The sequence below is a fragment of the Apiospora hydei genome, assembly GCF_038363865.1.
Source record: "Apiospora hydei strain CBS 114990 chromosome Unknown utg000006l_segment0_segment0, whole genome shotgun sequence".
In the NCBI taxonomy this organism is placed as follows: domain Eukaryota; kingdom Fungi; phylum Ascomycota; class Sordariomycetes; order Amphisphaeriales; family Apiosporaceae; genus Apiospora; species Apiospora hydei.
Window position 1 is genome coordinate 355,403 of NW_027117365.1, and position 17,330 is coordinate 372,732.

Here is a 17,330-nt window from a genome sequence, read left to right on the forward strand (position 1 = left end):
GTAGAAAATATGGCTAATCTCCTCACCGCGTCGCGCGGCGGCGAACGCGTCGGCAAGCACTGGGTTAGGCGATTTATTAACCGTAACCTAGACCTTAAGACTAGAATAAATCGTCGATACGATTACTAGAGGGCCCTTTACGAAAATCCGAACGTTATTTCCGGCTAGTTTAAGTTAATCGCGAATATTAAGGCTAAATACGGCATCGTTAATAAGGATATATATAATTTTAATAAAACCGGCTTTATAATAAATATAATTAAGTTAACCCTCGTTATAATACGCGCCGATCGGCGTAAAAAAGCGAAATCGGTCTAGCCTAGTAATCGGGAATAATCGACGGCGATTAAATACATTAATTCGTAAAGTTAATACATTCCGCCGTTCTTAATCGTTTAAAATTAATATTACCTAACGAACTAAGCTACCGAATACGACTTACCGGGTAATTAAGTAATTAAACCGACTTCGAATAATTAAATAAACAATAAAACAAGCCTAGATTAAATTAAATACTTTAATAAACATACTAAGTCGCGAACGAAAGGTTTATATCGCCTCTTAATCCTCGACGGCCACGAAAGCTATATTTCGGCCGAATTCGAAATATATTATAAAAATAACGGCATTATTACGCTTAGTATACCTCCTTATTTTTTTTATTTTTTTTAACCATTAAATATAACACTTTATTCGCTTTTAAAGCGCGCGTATTCGAAGAAAATCGAGCTATTTATTAAAACCTCGATTAATTATATTACGAAGCTCGAGTTTTTTATCGCGTTTAAGGCCGCGCATTTTACTATTTTCACGGAAATTAATATTAAATTTAGATTTAACGTATCTAATTTAATACCTTATAACCTTAACGAGGTAATTAATAAGCTAAATATGCGTCTCCGGACATCTACACCTAGCTCGTCGCGTCCGGGGACGGCTAGCACCTACGACCCTTAGACGCCGTTTAACCCCTAATAAATAACTAAGCACTTTTTTTTATTAAAAAAGGGTGTTTACCTATTAAAAAAACTCCTCAACGCTAATTTTAAAAACGGTAAACTAAATAATAAAAAGTATATATACAGTCGTATATAAAATAACCTTTATAAAGAATTAGATACGTATATTATAAGAGGCTAATTTAGCCCTTTCGAAGCGCCGGAGAGCTAAAAAATCGCGAGTCCAGCTTGGAGGAGCCCTTACAATTAAGGAATCTCGAAGGCTGCAAGACGAAAAGGCAAAAAGAAAGCGGCCAGCGACTAATAAAGGCGAAAATAATAATTTATTAAAAAGGCGCGCGACGGGCGGCAGGCGCTATAAGATCTGCGGCGAAACAGGCCATAATGCGCGAACATGTGAAAAGGATATAAAATCGAGTAACGAATCGGATAGCGAATTAATTTAATTAATAAAGCGCGTTATAGTTAAATAAACCTATATAAAAATATCGAAAAGTAGAAAAAGTGTCCCGGTATATAATATGTCCCGCTTACTAGTAAACTACGTTATACGCTTTTTAAATTTTTATCTCTCGTTCGTAAGCCTCTTTACTTTTTAATTATAATTTCTTACGAATAACGTAATTATTAATAATAAACCGCTCCGATAATCTATTTCGTATAACATAGTCGAGAGCGGCTTATATATTAAACTTACGGCGACGATTTAAAGAAGTCATTTTTATTTATATTAAAAGAGCATTTTAACATTAATAGGAGTTTTAAGAGAAGATTATTTAATAGTATAATAAGAATAAAAAGTTTTATACTATATATAAAAAAATTTAATAATTAAAGTAAAAACATTTTAAAAGAAATCCGGGCTAAATTATAAGAGGTAAATATTTATAAACATCTATTTTTAGCTTTATAAAGCTATATACGGAGCCTTTATTTCGTGTGATTTCCCTAACTTTATTTCTAGCCTAAGTTTAAAGGCAGGACTTCGTTTATATCTATATTTATCCAAATAGTTTATGGATCCTGGTATATTTTGGTAGTTTACTTTTACCAGCTCCGTTATCGCAATGAATAAACCGGAGGGACCTGAGCAGGAGTGAGCAATGCTAAGGCTCTCCAAGCCGAACCTGAGCCGGCCTGAGCGAAGCCTGAGCAAAAGCGGCGCGAGGTTATGTAATCGCTAGCGTCCAGATTGACGAGGTATAACAGAGCTGTCTTGGCACCCTTCCTTAGATGGCGGACTAACCAGTTTAGCAGGGTGTAAATGAAACCCTCTGATAGATCGTAGAAGTGATCGTCACGGCTCGCATGGTTCTATATATATACAAAACAGCCCTTCGCCAACCGGGGGAGGGGCTGTGCGTACGAGTTGACCGCAGTCCGGGTTACAATTGCGCATTTATCCGGTCGCACTGCAGGCAAACATGCCAGTAAACAGCTAAATATAGATATGATCATACCATAGCCAGTAGGAAAGCTCAAAGTCCAAACGGCTGCCACTATTTTGTTTGGTACCTCCGGTTACGCAAGTCCTAGTATTCATCATCATCATCTTCCTCCTCCTCCTCCCTTTCCTCGTCATGAAAGTACTTTCGACCTGGCGACACTCTCTTATATCCACACCTGCCGCTAACGAAGCCGAGCTCGAGGTCGTTGCGGCACTCCGGGAGGACCCTACCGGTGTCAGTTTCTTGGCATCCTGGGTTCAACGCGAGCTGCCAACCTTCGCTCTCCAGCATTCTCTCGAAGATAGTGGTACCAATAGAGCTCACACTGCCACCTTCTTCCAAGAATGCCTCCAGGGTCGGCTCCTGTTTATCCGATACCAGGGTGAGGATGTTGTTTTCGTTGGGGACCATTCCCTTCTTGAGACATTTGACGAAACGGCCCGTCAACATGTGGCGTCCTTCTTCAAGCCAATCATCATCGTCCCACATCAGCATTAAATCTTCATCACGTTGGCCGAGGGTCTCTTCTTCGAGCATGTGCTTCATCCTTGGGCTCAGGAAGCCACCGATGCACTGCCCGCAGGTGCAGCCATACTTGAATCGCAGGGCACGGCGAATGGCGTCTGCTTCCGGATGGATCGTACGAGCCTGTGAGTCGGTTGCCGAAGATATCTCGGATATCTCCTCCCGTGAGAGCTGGGTGAGGTCGAACACCTCCGTGTCCCCAGAGAGGAATCCTAAGCAGGCAATGGTGGATTGGTCGAACCCCTTGAAGCGGTCTGACACGACTTCAACCATCTCGATATAGTTTGACCTGGTCCTCAGCAGCTCCATGCTGGATTGTAGAGTTTCGAGTGGGTTGTCTCCATCTCGGTTTCGTGCAGCTGCCATACCGGGACATCGAGCGACGAGGTACTTGATTACATCCAAGGTGCCTTTAATTGCAGCCTGGTGAAGCACGGTGTTGCCTTCATCGTCCGTGGCAAACCATTGCGCGAACCCGGCACCTTCAGGAAAGAATTCCCCCAGCCGACGAAGGTCCTCAGGATCGGATGTCGGGGCGCTTAGTACGTGGTCAATGGCCCCCTGCACTTGCGCGGCGATAGCGGTGTAACGTCCGGTGTCTTGCGGCGGGATCCATTCCTCGGAGGCATCCAACTGTCGGGAGGCGTGACCCTCTTCATCCGTAAAGGCGAACCAGGAAGACGTCCCTATCCTGCGGAATCCCAAGGACTGCCAGAACTGCCTCGAGGTCGCCAGATGTCTCTTGCCCTCGTCTCCACCACTTCCAGCCACCTCTTGGGTGAGGACACCAGGGCGCACCACAACAACATACTTCCTCTGTCCGGCATCGTCTCGGACACGGCCGAGAACAGCCCGGGCAATCTTTGTGCCCACGCCACGGCGGCGGGCTCGAGAGTCCACGACGAGCTTTTCGAACAACAAGATGTCGCCATCGTCTAGCTCACGACCCCAGACGCCATTGCCTTGTCTGAAGCCAGGCTCGATGTACTTGCGGCTTACGCGGCCATATCGGTCAAACAAGCCGAAGGCAAGGTCACGGGTCTCCTGGCACGGCTCTTCCATATCCTGCCAGAACGAAGGTCTGATGCGGTCGCGCTTGATGAGTTTGGCATCGCATGCTGCAATCTGGGCACCATCCTCGGAACCGATCGCCGTGATCTCCTTCAACCATGGCAGCTCGCAGTCGTTCTTGCTGCGCCCGGTCAGTTTTCAGTTAATACAGGTGTGGATTTGACAGACGGTACCCACCTCTTGAACGAGACAGTGACTTGTGATAAGGATCCGTGAAATGTTTCAGGCATGGTGATCGGGTTGTTAAGACGCTGGTGGGATTGCGGATACGGAAGATATCTCGATGGGTAATGAAGGGTAGGGTTGCAAGTTGAGAATTAATACTGGGTGGCATCAGTTCATGCTGCAAATTCATAGCTCGCCAATCACGTGGTTTTCCCCTCTCCACCGGTGAGATGGAAAAACCATCATCCCATTCTCAACTTCTCATTCTGGTAGCTGGGATGCAACTCGAGGTCACCCTTCGGCGCGTCTGGCATTCTGCCTTCCCTGTCGCGTAAGATACGACATAACGCGCCATCAGCTTCTATTAGTTTCTACTGACAACCTGGATAGATAACCTCTGTGGCCATTCTTCTAGGGCGTGTTGGGAGGCGTTTCCTAGGTTGAATTGGCACCAAATGGAAACCCAAAGAAATGAATTAGTTGCCGTGTTAACATTTAACCCATAACATAAATTAATTTATTTTATTTATACCCTTGCCCCTTAAGGTATCTATTAAATAAACTACACATTAGCACATGTAATAAGACCAGCATTTACTTTTATAACGAAATCATGTCTCGTAAAAATGAATACGTCCATAGAACGGGTAATATCACTGGGCTTATAATGTCTTACTGGCCCATTCCCAGATACCAAGGACTGTAGTTTTCTGCTCCATTAAGCGACGTGAATCCTGGTAAGTAGGCGATAACGCTGCTACCCTTCAGCAAAGCACTCCAGGCAACTTGACTCGTCACAATTGCCCCCTTAGCTGTTGCGAACGCTTTGCTCCGACTGCATCTTGACATTATCTCTCCTGAGATGGATCGAGTTAGGAACCATTTACTCCCAGGTGCTAACGCGTGAATAATGATACGATACGGGCCGTCAAACCACGTTGCTGGAGTTTCAGTTGCTTTCTTATTGACCAATAGTTCTTCCTCGTGGGACAACGGGCAATTTTTTAACAAAATTCAAGACAGGTCTGTGGGAGCGAAGAAACAATAGACTTGATTACACCCGATCTGGGGCACGTCCGACCTCCTGGGGAGCAAAGATGATGGTATCCAGATATTGCCCCTTTTCGCCAGAGCTTACCCCTTTTAGCGGCGGTAATGACCCGCCAGCTGCGTAATAGCCAAGATAGCTCTTTGTCAGCTGCCAGACTAGGTCGACTTTCGATCACGTGGGGTAAGCCAAGGCAAAGCGCCAAGTCTGCGAATCGACGTCATCGCCTGCGCGTGGCAGTACAAGCAACCCGGCACGGCACAGCACAGCAACGACGCGCCAGAGATGCTGGAGTGCGTTTAACTACCCACCATAAGGATCTCATTTGGCAAGATGATCCAAGACAGCGAAGTGTCGGTCGAGCGTAACGAGCTCATGACAGTGCATCAGCACTGCCCGGACAGACCCTACCTCGAGCTGACGGTGCCTGACAACGCCATATCCGTAACCTTCATCCAATACAATGTATGCTCACGTGATCAAGGTACTTATTGAAACACATCATTCGTCGTTAATAATCATATAACAATCTGATCCAGCGAGTGCATACTAACTCCATCAGGCTGGGCTGACCCAGACGGGCTAAACCGGTCCTCGACCTGGTTCGACGCCGCGGTCCGTCGGCCGCCGAACCGCAGCTCCCTGCCCAACTTCACGCTTTTCCTCAACAAGCGCGGCGTCCCCGAGTTCCACCCCCACGAGCTCCGATGGGGAGAGAAGTCGACACTGGCCAAGCGGAACTGGCTGGCGGCGCTCCTCCCGGGGGACGCGATCCAGATTATCCCCCGGGCCAAGTTCCAGGCCTGGGTCAACATTGTCCGCGAGGCCCGGATGACCATAGGGTATCAGTTTGATGACAACATTACATCTCTATCGGCATCACGTGAACTTGGTCGGAGCAACAAGAGACTGCATGGCCAAAGCCTCAAGAGTACGCAGGACCAGATCCGAGTTTTGCTGCTAGAACCTGCCGAGAATCATGATGACTCCATCTTTTGTTCTCTCCATCACTTAAGCCTAGGGCAAAATGAAGAGTTCGAGCCGCTCTCGTATTGTTGGGGCGACGCCGGCAAGATGGAGAGTGTCGCCATCGACGCAGAGCCCGTTGGGGGATCGTCCCTATCTATCCTGGTGGCACAGTCAATCGTCGAAGCGTTGAGGCAACTCCGGCTTCCGGACAAGTCCCGTCGGCTTTGGATTGACCAGCTCTGCATCAACCAGAATGACAGAGATGAGAAAACACAGCAGGTCGGGCTGATGTCCAGAGTCTACTCGGAAGCATCAATGGTACATATTTGGCTAGGCCTAGCCGACCGTGCAACTGCAGCGGCACTTGCGGTGGTACGCGATATCTACAATTACGACAGGGAGACTTTTTGCACTGGTGGCGAGGGATGCAGATGTACAGGGACGCGGCATACAGTCCGGTTGCAAGACTTGAAGAAACGGTCGAAGAATCGGAGAGGCTCCAGAAACCCTTACGAGGGCCTGGAGGACATCTTTAAACTGCACCTCAAGACGTGGCCAGCGGAGGTTCGCCAGTCGGCGAGCGGACTCGAGGGCGCGCCCAACCTATCCCAGCTACTTTCTTGCCTGTTTTCCAACCCCTGGTTCCGCCGCGTGTGGGTAATACAAGAAGCACTTTGTCCCTCGCAAGCAGTGGTACGCTGCGGACCCGACATCGTGCCCTGGGACGAGGTGCTCCACGCCAACCACGTACTTTCCAGCGTTGAGTTTGCGGCTTCTCGCCCCTACAACCTGGCCCCCGCTGTCACGATGCCTTCGGTCTGGAACGTCCTGCGCGAGAGCATGCGAGAAAATCGTCAGTCGCCCGAGTGTGTCGCCTGTGCCGGCGGGCGCATGTGCCTTCTATGTGTGTTCCTCCACGGCCTGAGCCTACAAGCCACGGTCCCGCAAGATAAACTCTTCGCACTTTTACCATTCGGTCGCGAGACTGGTATGTTCAGGGAGGACGATACAAGACAAGCACCACACCCCCTGAAGCCAGACTACTCGACTCCCGTCGGTACCGTCATGGCCGATTTCACGCGGTGGTGGGTTTCGCAGTACCACAGCCTCGACATTTTGTCCTGGACGCACTGCCAGCCGGGGCGTACCTGGAGGCGCACATCGCATGACTCTTGTCGACCAGAGCTCACATCGCCATCCTGGGCACTGGGAGTCGACGGGAAACACACCTGGGGCGAAGCGGCCCTACTGAACGAACATCGCTACTCTGCGACGGGTGACTCGATACCGGATCTTGAACTGATAACTCAGCCCCACGATCGACTGCTACTGAAATTAACTGGTTACCAAATCTGTGAAATCCAGGAAATAACCTACCTTGCCCTGAACAACCACATCCCCGCCACCTCATTCAAGAACAACAACAGGAGGACCAACAGCAACCCCAAGACCAGAGACCGAGGCCAGCCCCAGCCGCCGCAGGACGACGACCTGATGACCAAGCAGGCCGCCTCGCTCCTCCGAGCCTTCGACCGCACCTTCGACCCGGCCGGCACCTTCAAGTTCTGGAACTCGTGGTGGCCGCAGTCGGACCGCCCGCACGACCACCGCGCGCGCGAGCGGATCCTGGCCCGCCTGCTGGAGCCGGGAATCGGTCCGCTCGCCGACCACGTCGCCGCCCACACGCGCTATTACCAGCAGCGGCCGGCGGGCCAGGAGGCCTACAGCTTCGAGGCGCTGTCGAGCGACGCGTCGGCGCCGTTGGTGCGGTGCTCGGCGGACGTGGGATGCCCGGCCTGCCTCGACCCCTTTTTCTTCGTTGGGTCCGACGGCGGAAAGACGAAGGGGCTGTGCCCTTGGCCTGCGAGGGTGGGCGACATCATCGTGTTGTTGAGCGGTGGGAAGGTACCGTACCTCCTGCGCCCGATGCCGCACGAAGGCACAGTAGGCCAGGCGCAAGAGACGCTCCAAGCCAACTTATCAGACACTGCGGCGGGGGCTTCTGCTTCTTCCAGTGACACGAGGACTCATGAACGACAGCAGGACAACCGGAAGTGTTACCAGTTCGTCGGCGAATGCTTTGTCGTGGGCGCCATGTCGGGCAGGTACTACGAGAAGCAGAAGAGGGAAGGGAGGGAACTTGGCGTATTCACCCTCGTATAGAGCGCATGGTGCAGTCTCTAGGTACGGATCCATACATGGAGACTACCACGGCGACTGGGGATTGCTGGCGACGGGGGGCTGATGGCGGCGTGGGGAGGGGAGAGCTGGAGGAGGGGCGGGAGGGTGTTGGCATTAACGATGGACAGCTGGCGACGGGGGAAAGGGGCTGACGACCGCAGGGGCAGTTGGCAGCAGGCAGCAGGCTGCCATCGACGAGGATCTTCTACCACCAAGCTCGAAGCGCTTAATATTTTTCATAATTGAACTGAGTATGTGGTTGCCACAGGCCCTCCGAGGGCCTTATCAGCTCTTGTCGATTCCGAGCACCTGTCAGGATCCATATGTGGGCTGATAGTAGGTCATTCTATTATCTATATTCCCCAACGTCCACACAACTTAGAGCTGCCTGCTGCGCTAATGGAAGGTGCAATAGAGCGAGGTTTGAGCGATATCATCGGTCCATATTGTGATCTCTGCCAATCCGCTACCACCAGACAGTGCCGTGGCCGCGTTAGCGATCCTCGTCGACCTTCTGAAAGTTACGCTGGAAAGCGGCATGAGATCCTGGTTAATATGACGCAATCAGCCCATCCTACTATCCTATCAGAGGCAGTTGCCGCAGCTGCGCCTGCCGCCAAGAAGCTGAGGTCGACCCTGGAAGCCTCGCCCCCAAGAGCCTCGTCCCCAAAGCCTCGCCCCCAAGAGCCTCGTCCCCAAAGCCTCGCCCCCCAAGAGCCTCGCCCCGAGAAGCCCCCGCCCCCGTGTACAAATCTGCGCCCTGATATCATTGATCCAGGGGATTGTTTCAAACATACGATTTCACCAGACGATTAATTAAGCGATCGACAACAGGTCTTACGAATAACAGTAAGCACCTTTATATTTGGGCATGTGCAATTAATATAAGGCTGAAGACCATATGTCCGTGGATATAGGCGGTTATTTTCATTAGGCCTCGCTTACTATGTTGTGTTATTTTTTAGATAGTGTACGTGGTTCGTAGTAGTTCCGCCCCTAGCCCCTTTATCAGGTACAGCCTTGAGACTCAGGGGCACTCATACATGAAAATGTATATATAAATGGGCGGGCTTGCCTGTGTTCAAAGTCTGAAGTTGCATCAAATTCCACACATCAGCTCAAGCATTATTGATCAGTTCTGAATATCGAATTAGCAACCACGCATCCGTATCAACAGTTACTCAGTCAAAATGGCTCTCTTCAACTTTCAAACCCTCTCCCTGAAGAATGTCTTGCTCCTCGCAGCGGCCATTGCTCCGGTTGTGAATGCAGCCGGATTGGTCCGCCGTGATCCACCCAATGCCTTACCCGGCTGCGCAACGGATGCAGACAAGCGCTTCCAGCCTGGTAAGTACCACTCAATTCCACAGAGGCCCTTGAGACAAGCCAAGTAACCAACTAACGCACCCCCTCCCATCGCAGTCATGGACTTCGACAAGGACGGCTGCTACAACAGCCCCGCCGTCGACGCCAACGGCAACATCGCGACCGGCCTCAAGTGCGGCGGGGACAAGAACGGCCACTGCCGCGACAAGTCGGACCTGGACAACAACAACGTGTACTCGCGGGCGCGGTGCAACAACGGCTGGTGCGCCCACATGTACGCCTACTACTTCGAGAAGGACCAGTCCGTCCACGGGTCGTGCGGCGTGGGCCACAAGCACGACTGGGAGCACGTGACGGTGTGGGCGCGCGAGGGGGCCGACAGCGCCTCGTACGTCGCCGTCTCGCAGCACAAGGGGTGGGAGGTCAAGGACGCCGCCGACGTGCGCTTCGACGGCTCGCACCCCAAGATCGTCTACCAGCAGGACGGCGGGCTGACCCACGACTTCCGTTTTGCCAACGAGGGCGACGACAAGGTCGAGAATCATAATGGGCAGTGGTTTGTAAGTGTTCCCTCGATCGCTCTTGCAGCAGATGCACCAAAGGTATTTTCAATGATGCTGACTCCTCCCAGACCGGCGCACTCCTCAGCTGGAACGGCCTCTCCGATACCGTCCGCACTGCTCTCGTCAACGGTGATTACGGCGCTGCCTATCTCAACCTCAAGGACAGTGGCTTCAGCAACAAGCTTAAGGACGCGAAAGGCGGCAAGGACATCCCACTCGATGTCTATTCTGACAATGCGAACTCGCCCGGGACTCCTCAATGCTAAGGTAGTCCAGAAGGTTGATGTTTTCTCTGTGTAAGCCCGAGGGAGACATGATATGTGGGTTGTAAGCCGGTAGACAAGAGGTGACCGGTGCGTACGAAATTTGAGGATTACCTGTATCCAGAGGAAAGAAACGCGTTTGATGAGAGCGTTGATTCTATGGATGTTGACACGAGCCGGCAGAGTCCAGCTGTTACATTTCTGAACAACCTCGCTTTGGGCGACACTGTCTTCTCTATAATATCTCGGCTGGTGAACGATTAAAAGCGGGTTGTTAGACGCGCCCCGAGTGTTCCTAGTCGTTATTATTTATAAGGTATAATAGGGGATATATAGATAATAAATTATAAATTAATAACCTTAAAAGTAATATCTAAAGCGAGGCATAGGAAATTCACTTATGCTTTATTTGTTTAAGCTTAGTAAAATTCTATTTTAATTATAAGTGGCTAAGTTTATTTAAATTATTACGGCGTTTATTCGCAGTTCGAGGCATTAGTGGCAGCCTCAGCCCAATCCTTATTGAAACGATTGACCACGACTTCTGCAGATGCATACCAACATTACAAGTTAAAGCGAGAAGGCGGTGTTCTGGAGGCCGGATTCGGCAAGCGCGGGATCCCGTTTTCTGGTATATTGTATAATTTCAAAGGGCCGCTGACCGTCTCCTCGGTAGTGTCAGCGTCTTTGTTCTCCCCCCTTTGTAACTTATAGCACAATGGGAGCCTCAACCGCATCCGTGGTGGAAAGAGATCCTCTTACTTACGCTTCTTATCATTATGTACGGATGACGAAAATGGTCTCTTCATTACCAATGTGGCAGTACCTTACTTTTCCTCACCACCAGATTTCTTACACTTGACTGAAGTGGCTATTCCCTCCTGACGAGACCCAGTTCCTTACCAGTTTAAGCAGCGAAAGCGAAGCCAAGCGCAGATGGGGTTTCGTTCCTTCTTTGGGTTAACCAAAAAGAAGAAAGAGAAGCGCAAAAAGCGGCGAGGAGGCCGTAGCAGCTCCGACGACGACGAAGAATGGCGGAGGCAGGACCCCTACATGCCATCGGTCGTCCGGGCCCACCTCACGAAGCATTTCCGGGACCGCGGCGACTACAGGTTCAGTCGGCTCCTGGGCGTGGGCGGGTACGGAATGATCGCCCTCCTCGAGAATCCTAACAAGAACCCCCCGACGCGGTTGGTTCTCAAACGGGCCCTTAGGAGAGACATGGTGGACGAGATCCGAGACGAAATCACATCGTTAAAGGTAAGAAAGAAAGGAAAATGAAGAAAACAAAACTCAAGAGCACTATAGCTAACGGAATTCTATTTTACGTTGTCCAGCGTTTCCGAGGGGCGGCGCACATCGTCCAGATGGTGAGCTTCCGTGACCGCGACGCCGACGAGACCTCGTCGGACGGCACGCTCCCGGGCCCGTACATCGTCTTGGACTACTTGGAGAACGGGACGTTTCAGGAGTTTCTGGAACGGGTCGTCAAGGCGAAGGCACGGCCCCCGAACCGTGTCCTTTGGTCCATTTTGTTATGCTGTACGTCTGCCTCTGCCTCCTCTCGTCGTCCCCGTCACCCTGCCGTCACTGCTTATATACTTATTCGTTCTCGGCAATGAATTCTAGTCATCAGGGCTTGCGTCGGTCTCACATGGCCGAGCAGAGGATTCCAGGGCCAAAGGGAACGGCTCGAAGAAACTTCGGCTGTACGCGGGCCTACCGCCGCCATTGCCCACAGCGATCTACACATGAAAAACGGTAAGTCCCTCCCTCCGCCAGATACCATGTGTTTCGAGTGAAAGATAAATACTGCAATCGGTCTACTAACACTCGTGTTAATGTGCAGTCATGTTTGGAAGCCTGCAGCCTGACGTGGAGGAGCACTCTTTGGTCCCCCTGTGCAAGATTATCGACTTCGGGGCCGCTCAGTCCACAGAGCTGTATCCGACCGCCGGCGTTGCGCCGAATATCTGGCAAGGCCAGCCTTCTAACACGGAAAGCCTAGCAAGGGTAAGTTCCAATGGCGCCTTTTCTTCCCATTACTCTCGCAGGGTGTCTTTCTTCGTCATGTTGTTGTTTGGGACCTTTACTGACAAGTGTTTCTCTCTTCTCCCTCCTCTCGGCCAACAGATGTTACTGCGACTCATCGTCGGGACAACCGTTCTCCCACCCAAGACCAGGGCCGTAATGTCCAACGGCGTCGAGACGGACGCGGCCCCGCTGTGGGCGCGAGGCGAGTACCAGCGCTACCCCTGGCTCGACGAACGGCTGCGGGTGATCGTCGGCAGCCTGATGACCCCCGACCACCGCTATCGCCCGACCCTGGAGAATCTCCTCCAAGGCACCACCCAGGTCCTCAGCGGTCTCAGCTCGCGCAGCTTTCCTCAGGCCATGCAGCAAAATGAGACCACCCGGGCGGTCAGGGCATTTGTACAGCGCTTCCTTTTAGATGCGCAGAACGACTAGACTCGCATGCCGGTATACACTTTGGCGGTTGGGTGGCGTATAATATAATAAATGCTAGAGGTACTATCCTAGATATGGGTATAATAATTTTAATAAGCGGTCTATGACCGCGCAATACTAAATGTAAAAGGGGAGCTAAACCCGGGGGTGAGACAGCGCTTTCTCGACTACATTTGCAATCTCTCTCCCTCCTTCGAAACGAAATGACACGGCATACCAATCAAACCACGATGTAGCTCATCTCTACTCTTACACTCATGGGCGGCCTCGCTTCAGCCACTGCCGCCAGCGAGTGCAAAATGAACCGCGCCTCGTCCGGCACCGAGTGGACCGTGATCACGTCCGGCGTGAGCGACATCCCCGGCACCTGCGGCGGCCTGTGGGACAACCTCAAGCGCTGGGGCCTCGCCTGCCAGGTCCTCTACGGCACCCAGTACTGCCGGGACGAAGGCAACGGCGAGCTGAAGTGGTACTTTGCCACCAGGTGACCGAAAGCACCAGTTCGTCGGCAAGTATTTCGTTGTGGGCGCCATGGGGGGCAGGTACTACGAACAGCAAGTAAGGGAAGGAAGAGAGCTAACAGTCTTCACCCTTGTATAGTCCATTTTACAGATCCAGATATTCTGGCTTCAACGTAAGTAGGCTTAATTGATCAATATACGGCGAATTAGTAATCATTTACGCAGATTAGGGAGAACTATATTCAAGGGCACAAGCCTTGCAGGACTGGTTATCTGCCCACAACCTACTTGATCCATGCAAGTATGCAGCCTCCTCCCACCATTTCACAGCGGGGCGGGAATTGATTGATTCATCAAAGTAGTCGGTGAGTGACTTTGGTTCGTTACACGACCGATGGCAAGCCATCGGACTCCAAAACTGCATAATGTCCGCTGTGGTGACTTTTTCGCAGGGACGGTACTTGGCCCCAAGGCTCCAACCTAGGACACGTACCTCACCCAGCCTGATATGGATTCAAGGCTGGTAAATGGCTGGGTAAAGACGTATGTGGTTTCTCAACGTTTTGCAGTTGTATCTTATATTTCAATGCACAACTCCGCCTTTGCCCATAGTCCCACCCAAGTCTCACGGCCTATGACGAGAGGCTTCGTGGGCTTTCGTCGGATTGGAAAATGAATAGCTTACTTTAACTCCAATAAAAAGATTGTTTGGGTATTCCGGGACTGCATATTCCGATTCGGTACTCATCCTGCGATCAAGGGTCAAAGATGCCGAGGCTGCTAATAAACACAGGGGCGGACCATTCTATTAATTTCCACATTCTTCCCATGAGCTACAAAAGTGGTGTGGTGGTGCGAATTCTGGATGGCTGGATGGCGGGATAACTGCATTTTGCTGCCATGTCTGTGTGACAGAGCCCTGGTCAACTGCCAACATCGAGTCATATTATTTCAGCGTTTATGCATAGCAATCACAAAAGAGCAGCCTACTTGGTTGATGACGCCCGACCAAGGTAGCTACAGGTGTCTCAGGCCGAAGTACACCGTATGGTCCCCTTGTCAAGAACCAGGCAGGCAGAGTGCCGCCAGACCTCGGCTGCGCCCACGTATTCTCCGAGCTGCTCTGTTCATTTTGTTTTAAAAGGCCATTTTGCAGCAATGCTACTATTAAGCAAACTCATATTTCATAATATTCCAAATCCAATACTGTACAGATTCGTCGCTCTATACTTCGCTACATCGCTTACTCTTTTCCATTCTACCAAATATCTAGACGAGGGAACCTTGTGGTCGATAATCGCGAACAACGATTTATTGCCCCATCTTGGATTGGTCGGAAATCCGAGCGGGATCAAAGAGCATAGGCCAATCAGAAGCTCAGGCAATATTCTTGTCTAGGATTTCAGAGATGTCCCTGGGCTACGTACTGAGCATTGACGCGATAAAGGCTGCCGGTATCGTTGGGAGAGGGCAGCAAAGCTCATTGAGCTTTGCTCCTCCGAGGACATTCAGCCTCTAGTCGTCATTGAGCTGCAATCGTTTGGCCAGTGGCTCATGGTTGACGGAACTCGTCTCGACGATGCTGAAAAGGCTCTCCTCGGATCGAAGGACAGATTTCGGCAAGTCCAGAACGTTATCCTGGGCCTGTCCAATCAATCTCTGATCAAGGCGATTCGGGAGAACAGGTATCTCATGGCCGTATTCGCCTTCATAGCCGGATGCACTGTCTTGAGCGCGCAGAAGGTGGGGAGACTGTTGTATGAGATCGTACAGCGCCGGCACGACACTTCAATACATTCACATCAGATCGTTCGTATCGTTGAACAGATCCAGGGTTACAAGGACTTCTTCTCGGAAAGCGCCCCTTTTGATGTTTACGATAGGCTAGCAAAAGCCTTCTGGGATCAGGCAATTCAACAAAGTCTCCGCATTGATAGCGTTTACGACGACACCGATGCCGGACACCTGGCAGAATTAATCGTCAAGGTTATTGACGCGATGACGGACACAGATAATAAGAGAGTCTTGGTAAAAGGAAGTCGAATGGGAATATGGCTAGCCTGTCTGTTTGTCTGGATCCGTCCTAATGAGGTTGACGTCTTTGTGGGTGGAGTTCGGATTTACCCAGAAGTGTCAGACGACTCCTCTACAAATGACCGACGAATGTCCATAATCTTCACGGAGTCCGAACAAATCTCAAACCTCGTCTGGCGATTGGAGGCATGGAAGGACATACAGGGCCAAGAACTACAAGAGCTAGTAGTCGATATGTCCGACTCGCGAGGCGTGCGTTATCAGCACCAATCACCCCTTCAGAACACCAGGAACCATATTGCGGTTGCTTCACGTGTACGGTCTGAACTCTTGGATTGCATAGGGGACCTGGCTACAGCGTTGATATGCATCGCAGTCGACAAGGGCGAGCTCCATCATCCGAACCCCCTCAAGCACCATCCTGTAGTTGCCTTGAGTTCAGTATGTTCTCGAACGTTCCTCGAAGGCTACCCCAATATGATGGCTCATTTTGGATGGGACTCGATTGACAAAGCTCGAGTCTCTATAATCACGAATTCCTTGATGAACATCTTAAACCACGGGCTACAGACAGTTGGACCTTTGAAGCAAAGCACCTGCTTCTGGACACAGCTTGAATCCATGATCAAATCCGCTGCACGAGACAATCAAATCCGCACGGGAAAATGGTTTCTCTCAACCAAAAAGGACACGGAGGATGATTACACTATAATTGAATTTGCGATACACCTTGCCACTGAAGCACTCTTCTTCAGCGTTTGTGAAAAGCGCCCAACAAGCGCTGTCTACCGACCCCTGGAGCCAGGTATCTTGAACAGAAATGCCAACCTTCTCTTCGCCCTAGCATTTTCATCTTTGGGGACCGCGGAGAAAGTGCGTTGTACCTACTCGGACTTCATGAACCACGCATGGAAGGCAATGGTACAATCAGCAGAAGATATTGCTGTATCAGACCTGGCAGTAAGTGTGGGCGGGTACGTCATCTATCGGAGCCTTTTCGACCACCTCGACTCGGGAGTCATCACCGATAGGCGCGTGGCCGCAGGCGCCACTGTTCGTCCGGGTAGCCTGAAACTCCAAGGCACAAATGGAAGGTATTTCCGGCTTGTTGAGGATATCGACGATGAGACTCGATCAAGTTTCCCAATAACTCGATTCCATCAAGGAGTAGTAACACCGGTAGACTTGCTAGCACCCGATAACACCTTTCGAGGTATCAGCGACGCCGACGCCATCGATAGGGCCGGTGCCTCTGTCAAGCATACCATCCACGCAACCAATGACTCCACCAGTAAACTCCAAATCATCACGCACATTCACCGGTCCAGCGGCTCATCTACAGGAACAGGAACAAATTACGATCGTTTCCCTGCCAGCTGGGAAAGCTCTATCTATGCAGTGGTCTATGCACACCACTGCAAGGATACGCAATACGTACCTATGCGTCAAATGGAACTTCTCATTGAGGAGTGGCACAATAGAGGATATTTGGGGGAGGGTCTGCAATGGTGTTCCATCGGCAGAGATGCGAGAGATGTAATGAGAGGCATTACAAAAACTCAAAATCAAGAAGCCTTGCGGTTCTTCGAAGCGGGTAGCATCGCGAGCTACACCACCTATCGATTCTTCATTCGTCCGAGTACAATGCCCTTGCTTTATTGTGTTATTGAAGCATTGAAGGAGTCTGATGATGGCTGCATAATAATTGCTTGAGGGGTCATTTCTTTTCAACTTGACTTCAATATCAAGTCAAACGATAGACTGGTTGCAGAGTTCTTACACGGGCCATTTATACGTAGGCTCTTTTGATATTTTCCTTAGCTTTCCTAGATATGATATTGTTTTCTA

The 17,330-nt window shown here is 50.7% G+C and overlaps 6 protein-coding genes across 6 annotated transcripts; 5 read left to right on the plus strand and 1 right to left on the minus strand.

The window, feature by feature from the left end:
• Positions 1 to 2,491: 2,491 nt before the first annotated feature.
• On the minus strand, positions 2,492 to 4,233 carry PG997_007287 (uncharacterized protein; the record flags this gene model as incomplete). The annotated part of the gene is made up of 2 exons (XM_066811602.1): positions 2,492 to 4,124; positions 4,181 to 4,233. 2 exons carry the CDS (start codon positions 4,231 to 4,233, stop codon positions 2,492 to 2,494), a joined length of 1,686 nt encoding a protein of 561 aa, XP_066666944.1.
• Positions 4,234 to 5,549: 1,316 nt separating this feature from the next.
• PG997_007288 (uncharacterized protein) lies at positions 5,550 to 8,348 on the plus strand (the record flags this gene model as incomplete). The annotated part of the gene is made up of 2 exons (XM_066811603.1): positions 5,550 to 5,700; positions 5,779 to 8,348. The coding sequence occupies 2 exons, from the start codon at positions 5,550 to 5,552 to the stop codon at positions 8,346 to 8,348; spliced, it is 2,721 nt and encodes a 906-aa protein (XP_066666945.1).
• Positions 8,349 to 9,556: 1,208 nt separating this feature from the next.
• On the plus strand, positions 9,557 to 10,521 carry PG997_007289 (uncharacterized protein; the record flags this gene model as incomplete). Its single annotated transcript, XM_066811604.1, has 3 exons — positions 9,557 to 9,713; positions 9,789 to 10,252; positions 10,324 to 10,521. 3 exons carry the CDS (start codon positions 9,557 to 9,559, stop codon positions 10,519 to 10,521), a joined length of 819 nt encoding a protein of 272 aa, XP_066666946.1.
• Positions 10,522 to 11,454: 933 nt separating this feature from the next.
• On the plus strand, positions 11,455 to 12,987 carry PG997_007290 (kinase-like domain-containing protein; the record flags this gene model as incomplete). The annotated part of the gene is made up of 5 exons (XM_066811605.1): positions 11,455 to 11,778; positions 11,856 to 12,060; positions 12,148 to 12,279; positions 12,368 to 12,531; positions 12,619 to 12,987. 5 exons carry the CDS (start codon positions 11,455 to 11,457, stop codon positions 12,985 to 12,987), a joined length of 1,194 nt encoding a protein of 397 aa, XP_066666947.1.
• Positions 12,988 to 13,244: 257 nt separating this feature from the next.
• Positions 13,245 to 13,475, plus strand: PG997_007291 (uncharacterized protein; the record flags this gene model as incomplete). The annotated part of the gene is made up of 1 exon (XM_066811606.1): positions 13,245 to 13,475. The coding sequence occupies one exon, from the start codon at positions 13,245 to 13,247 to the stop codon at positions 13,473 to 13,475; it is 231 nt and encodes a 76-aa protein (XP_066666948.1).
• Positions 13,476 to 15,002: 1,527 nt separating this feature from the next.
• On the plus strand, positions 15,003 to 17,195 carry PG997_007292 (uncharacterized protein; the record flags this gene model as incomplete). The annotated part of the gene is made up of 1 exon (XM_066811607.1): positions 15,003 to 17,195. The coding sequence occupies one exon, from the start codon at positions 15,003 to 15,005 to the stop codon at positions 17,193 to 17,195; it is 2,193 nt and encodes a 730-aa protein (XP_066666949.1).
• Between the last annotated feature and the right edge of the window lie 135 nt (positions 17,196 to 17,330).